At 40.0% G+C, this 6000-nt stretch overlaps 1 protein-coding gene across 1 annotated transcript in view; it reads left to right on the top strand.

The window, feature by feature from the left end:
* The first annotated feature begins 317 nt into the window (after window positions 1-317).
* The window catches only part of LOC103143180 (nucleolar protein 58-like), a 9405-nt gene continuing 3722 nt past the window's right edge, over window positions 318-6000 (top strand). Inside the window, exon 1 of the mRNA XM_016675006.1 lies at window positions 318-390. Coding sequence (XP_016530492.1) covers window positions 333-390 — 58 coding nt within the window. The 5' untranslated portion in view covers window positions 318-332. The remainder of the gene's footprint in view (window positions 391-6000) is intronic.

Here is a 6000-nt window from a genome sequence, read left to right as displayed (position 1 = left end):
TGCGTTCGGCGCCATTTTTTTCGTAAACAGATTTTTTTTTTTTTTAAATACCCCGGCGCACGTTCGTCCGACACAGCCCCGCTACTATGTTGCACTTTAATTCAGAAAAAAAAAGAAGAAGTTGCGGAAAAACGATGCTTTTTAGACTCTGTCACGACATATTCAGACATCTTTAAAAAATATTTAGAGCAATTAAAGTTATATAACCTATTTCGTTCGGGTATAGACCCCCGCAGCAGTCTTCTTGCAGCATCTTTAATTAAAAGTAGTCCCTCCTGGCGGAGGCAGCGGTGTTGTTTTTGTTTTTGCATGTGCGAGTTGTGTGTATAAAAATGAATGAACATAAACACGAAAATTTAAAGAAGACTCAGTTTGCTAACAACATAAATGGTTAGTATGCACTTTTAAAATCCCGTTAAGTATATTGGTGCATTCCCTGTTGATGCCTTTGGAACACCAATAACCTGCAAAACAACCAGTTATTTTTACGTACAGTGTACATACTTGGATAAGACATCAGCCGGAAGCTAATGTTTTATCCTTTAAATTAATCTTTAAATTAATAATATTTAAGAATTCTAATGATATATGATGAAGGAATTTGTGTTGTTAAGTTTGACTCTCACATATGACTAGACTGGTTTATTGCTGGACATGAATTAGATGCGTTTGTCTTGTAAAATGAAGATGACATTAATCTATAGAAATGCACTACATGGAAATAATACACTTGTATGTGTGATGTGCGTCCACAATGTTCAGATGTTATTTGGGTGTTTCCCCCTCCCACTGTTACAGTGATGCTTTGCATTTACTTTCTTTCTGCTTGACCTGCCTTGCTTTTGCCTCCCTGAGGAATGCAGGGGGTTAAAAATACCCACCTCAGCTGAAAAAAAGGGCGGGAGTTTGTGAAGATTGTGTTGGTTGCCCTCCCTACATTTAACGTGCTCAACAGCATCTCATCCAATAAGCCTCATCTCCATCGATGATACGGCTGAATATATATAGTCAGATAATCTTTCGTGAGGAGCTGCAGATGTGACGCATGGGGGGATGAGGCAGAGTTAATGCTGCAGGACTAGGAAGTTTTTTATTAGTTTTTTTTTTAATTAGTTTTTTTTTTTTAATAAACAACAGAAGTAAACGGAACCTAAAAAAACACTAGTGATGACGCCCTGGTAGGATCTCCTGTTGGTGAAGCAGTGGTGGTGTAGACACACAGGAAGCACCTGAGGCGATGTTGAACAATGTTTTCGGCTCTGCTGTGACAGAGTGAGGTCATTAAGGTCCCAGAAGGGCTTGCTGGTGTAATCCTCTTTTGGGAGTTATGATGCATTCGTACAGTTAGGCATACTGCTCTGTTCTGTGTGCAGATCCGAACAGGAAAGAAATCCACACATCATTCAGTACTATTCTTCTTTCTGAATGGAAAACGTGAATTTAAGCTGGGCGCCAAGTTCATGAGGCACCTTCCTTTGAGCTCTGCTTTTAAGATCTTTCACTAATGTTCAAATTTATTTATGTCTCTGCTATTAGCTGATTGCACTTTTGGCTGAGTTTGATGCTCAGAATGGCTTTTAAATTGCTTTCAGTGAAGCCACACTAAATCAATCATGCTGCTTCATTCTTTTCCCATGCCGTTTCATGTTACAACATCCGGCTCACAGACCATCTGTGTGTATTGATCATTTTGAGACAAAGACCTGGGCAAAGATTTCTGTCTTCAGTTTATAGAAGATGTGTGCTGTGCATTACTCTTGGATGTGAAATCTTTTTCTACACATTTTTGAAGTGATCTGGTTATTCTGCCTCTGTACTAGTTTGTATTTTTGCAATTTTGGTTGTTTGGCATGCGAAAAGGTTCCTTTCTGCGAGGCTTATCTGTCCGAACCATTCTTCAGTTCAAAGCTTTCTTGGGGACAAGCCACACTAAGGTGTCAAAACATTTTCATTTTAATATGGATTCGCAATAAAAAGTCGATATGGCAATTGGCTGCCCCTCCCCTACATGTTGCTGTGCATTGTCACTCAGTTGGTTGAAACAAAGCTACTACATTTCCCCCACGCTTGCAAGATGGACAGGCATATTTGGCTGCCAAAAAAGCACTACAGTGATTTAAAACTACAGTTGGCTGAAGTCTGAGTATTGTTTCCTTTAAAAGAAATTAGATCATGTTAATCATCCATCTATCTAGCCTTTATCTGAAAACGATTGTCCTTGCTGAGTCACAAGGGGGACTGGTGATTATCTGCAGTGATTAATGTTAGACCATTTTTATTTAATACTTGGTGCTATTTCAACTGAAGGTTATTATGCAGTGTGAACATTATAGCAACCTAAGCCTATTTAAGCACTTCATACCTTTTTGACAGCCAATGAATAAAGCAATTAAATAATTTTCAAAAAGTTACTTGAAAATGCGATTTTTATCTTCCAGCTGGAGGCCACTTGCATATTTTCATTTTATCAGGCTCGATAATCTCTCATAATTTAATGCGCCAATAGGCTTAGTTGTGGATCAGAACAACAGTCAATGGGAAAAGGAGCAGCAGTGGTTCATCCTGTAACCGGTGGATTGACGGTTCATATCCCAGTTCTGTCTGTCTCAGTCACTTTCCCGATGTGTCCTTGGGCAAAGCCTTCCCTCTTGGTACTGGTCAGATGGCTCAGTGGAGCCGATTGAATGGCAGCTTCTCTTCTGTCAGCCTGTCCCAGCTGTGGCTACAATGTACCAAGCTGACGGTGATAAGCTACATTGATCGGCAGGCTAATCACAAAGAAAAGAAAGTCTGAGATTTGTTTTCGCTGCGTCAAAACTAGTGTACTTTTTTTTTTTAATTTTGTAATATAACTCTATCAACCTGGTGCATGTACATTGCCCAGGTGCAACTGAATATATTTACATCACTTACAATGAACCTTTTCTTAAACCCGAAGAAGTCTAGTTATGATGTTGCAAGCCAAGGTTGGGTGTTGACAGAACATGCCATTAGTTTGTTGCAGAGTCCACCTTTATACGCTGGCCTGCATTCTGTGTTTACTAAGAGGGGCCTGAGGCTGGCATCTTACTCTTGAGTTACATTACTGCATATTTTTTTTTTCCCCGCCAGGTAGGTGGGGCTTCTCATAAAACCATGAATCAGCACAACGTGTCACTATTTTCATCACACACACACTTGCAAAGGCAGACAAAAAGATTCGATGGAGACAGTGAGATGGATATTGCAGGCAGGTAGAAGAAGATAATCTCACTTGGTCACTTGAGGGCTGATTAACTCTAAACTCCTTCTAATTCCTTAAGCCTGCTCTCAGTATCCAGGAAACATGCTTTCTTTATGTTCACTCCTATGTACTATTTTATTGAGAACTCCTTCTAATATGTGACCAGGTTATTTTAGGAAAGAGTAGCACACATGTGCAAAAGAATGGATCAGTTTCAGCTCTCTTTAAAATGAGGATGTAAAATGCTGTGTGAGCTCTTGCCTCTGTGCACACATGTTCGCACATGTGCATATGCGTGTTATGTGAAGCAAGGCGTGAACAAAAATAGATATGAGCTGGGCCAACTAATGAGTCCCAGCATCTTGGGCACATGTAGCTATTTTTAAACTGTTGCCTCCTCCTCTATCTGCAAGCTCTTCTTCCTCTCCCCCCACTCCCCTCTGATTTTGATGCACAATGTATAACTGAGACCTGAAGTGTATCAATTTATGGTTTTGGTTTCCTTACGCAAGACAAAACACCTCTGTTGGGTTTAAAAAAAACAAAAACATTAAGTTTATTTGGCAATTGGTTTATCAGTAACTGACAAAGTCAGTTACTTTTATTTCCAAACTTATATATTTTATCATATTTTACTTGCCATTATTTTAGATTTAGATATTTTTTTTTGTTTTGTTTTTATGTGTATTGTCTATGGTTTATGTTTTAGGTTTTTCATGTCTTTATACATTCTTATTGTTTCTATTTGATCTCTCATTGCATAATTACCAGTCCACAATTCCTTTTTTAAACTTATTTCCATTATGATAAAAAAAACAAATACAAAAAACGTTGACGTTTCTAGTATTTTTTATTTTTTTTAATGTTCCTCCATCTGTTTTTAAGCAAAGCTCTTTGTGTTACACTGGTTTCTGTTAAAATGGCTCTACAACTAAACTTTGATTGAAAACAAATGCTTAGATTTTACATAAATGAAAAAAGAAACACCCAGTTAAACTGAATAATAACCTAAAAATCAAATCACTGAGGATCTCTAGTCTTTGTGCTTGCATCTGATCAGGCTCTCTGTGAGCTCACTCTTGCTTGGAGGGTGGCCTACTTCATCTATTATTCATCTTATTACAGGCTCTAATTGTGTGTTATTGAGGTCTGTCGTTTTTCTTCAAAAAATATGACATTTCATTACTACTCCTTCCCCTCCCATTAAAGTACGGGTGTTATTTGTCACATTACGAAAGATTGATGGTGCATTGGGAAACCCTGCGCCGTCACCGTCGTCTAACGTCGGTCCTGACGTGGGTCGGCCCTGCTCAGCTGGCCGACAGCAGAGATGTTAGATGGGCTAACACAAAATGGAGGAGGCAGCAGACACAAGCTCAGCTGGTCCATTAGGAGCGTGTCTGTTTCCTGACACTCAGAATTGAGATGACGGAGCATTAAGACGCCCGCAGGAGGCCGTGGGCATCGATGCATAAAGGTGTGCGCGTTTGTGTGTGCGTGGTGACCCAGGGAACAGACCCATGGAGTGGAGGTGGTGGTGAGGGGTCCTGTTGGGGGAAGGGCAGAGTGGATTAGTAATAGAGTGCGGCACAGTTATTGGTCACTGGACGCAAACAATGGGAGGGCTAAAGAGGATTTGGTCTGTTTGAGTGCCCCCCTCCTCCTCCTGTCCTGGAGAGCCAGTGGGAAGTGTATGGTGTAGAGATCTGGGATGCACCATTTTGGGCGGCCCTGTACATCTGGAGGATCGGCCTTGTCTGCTATCCCCCACACCTCTTCATAGGACGTATCGGAGACAAAAGCATTATTCACCAGTTAGACAGTGGCGAGACACGATAATTGTCTGTCATATCAAAGCGAATCGATTATACAGTGGAGGCCCTGTAACATTTATATATATATATATATATATATATATATATATATATATATATCACTCAACAGAAACATTGGGTAGTTGTGTAATATCTGCAGTTTGTTAGCCTGCTGGGTAATTTAATCAGCAAGTTTTTAAAAATATCAAGTCTGACTCATTTTTATGAATCTTCAAAGCACATCAACCCTCTGCAGATTGTTGGCTCATAAAACTGTGATTCACTCATAGAACCAATGAGACCGATTATTAAAAAGTTCTCTGGAGAATTATTTATTTGGTTTTATATTATGTGTTAGTTTTGATACTTGAGGTTTTGGAGAACTTGCTGTAACAAACAGAACAAAAACATTCTTAAGAAGACAGTTACTGTCAGTGTGTGACCATAAGCTCAAACATGCCTTATCTACGCAGCAGAACAAGGATCCGAAGCCCACCAACAAGTCCAACGCTGAATGGGTGGCCTAGTCAAAGTCTGGACTTAAATCCGATTGAGATTATTGATTGATCTGAAACATTTAAATGTGACATAAAAGCAAATACGGAAGACATCTGCGATGGGCCAAAGACTTTTCCACACCTCTGTATGTCATTGTTTTGTACAAAAATATCATCTAGGTACTTTGAATGCTTTGTTACTGTATACAGAGCATTTGTTTCCCAGAACAGAATGGGTGTGTTGCGATAGAAAGAGCCAGCCATGCCTGCTGAAGATGAGCCAGGCGGCGCTAATAGGCAGATCTTGAGCAGAATACCTTCTTTGTGTTTGGGCGATTTAATGAGTCCGTGATAGGCCATCAGAACTCCATGTTGGCTCAGTCTCCAACAAGGAGGCCTATTGTGTGATGAGCTGATGGGCTGTGCATGTGTCAGTGCTACATTGTAAATTATGGGTCACAGTTTG

The sequence above is a fragment of the Poecilia formosa genome, unplaced genomic scaffold (assembly GCF_000485575.1).
Source record: "Poecilia formosa unplaced genomic scaffold, Poecilia_formosa-5.1.2 Scaffold105, whole genome shotgun sequence".
Taxonomy (NCBI): Eukaryota; Metazoa; Chordata; class Actinopteri; order Cyprinodontiformes; family Poeciliidae; genus Poecilia; species Poecilia formosa.
Note: the sequence above shows the minus strand (reverse complement) of the source record. Positions and strands in the feature narration are given on the sequence as shown.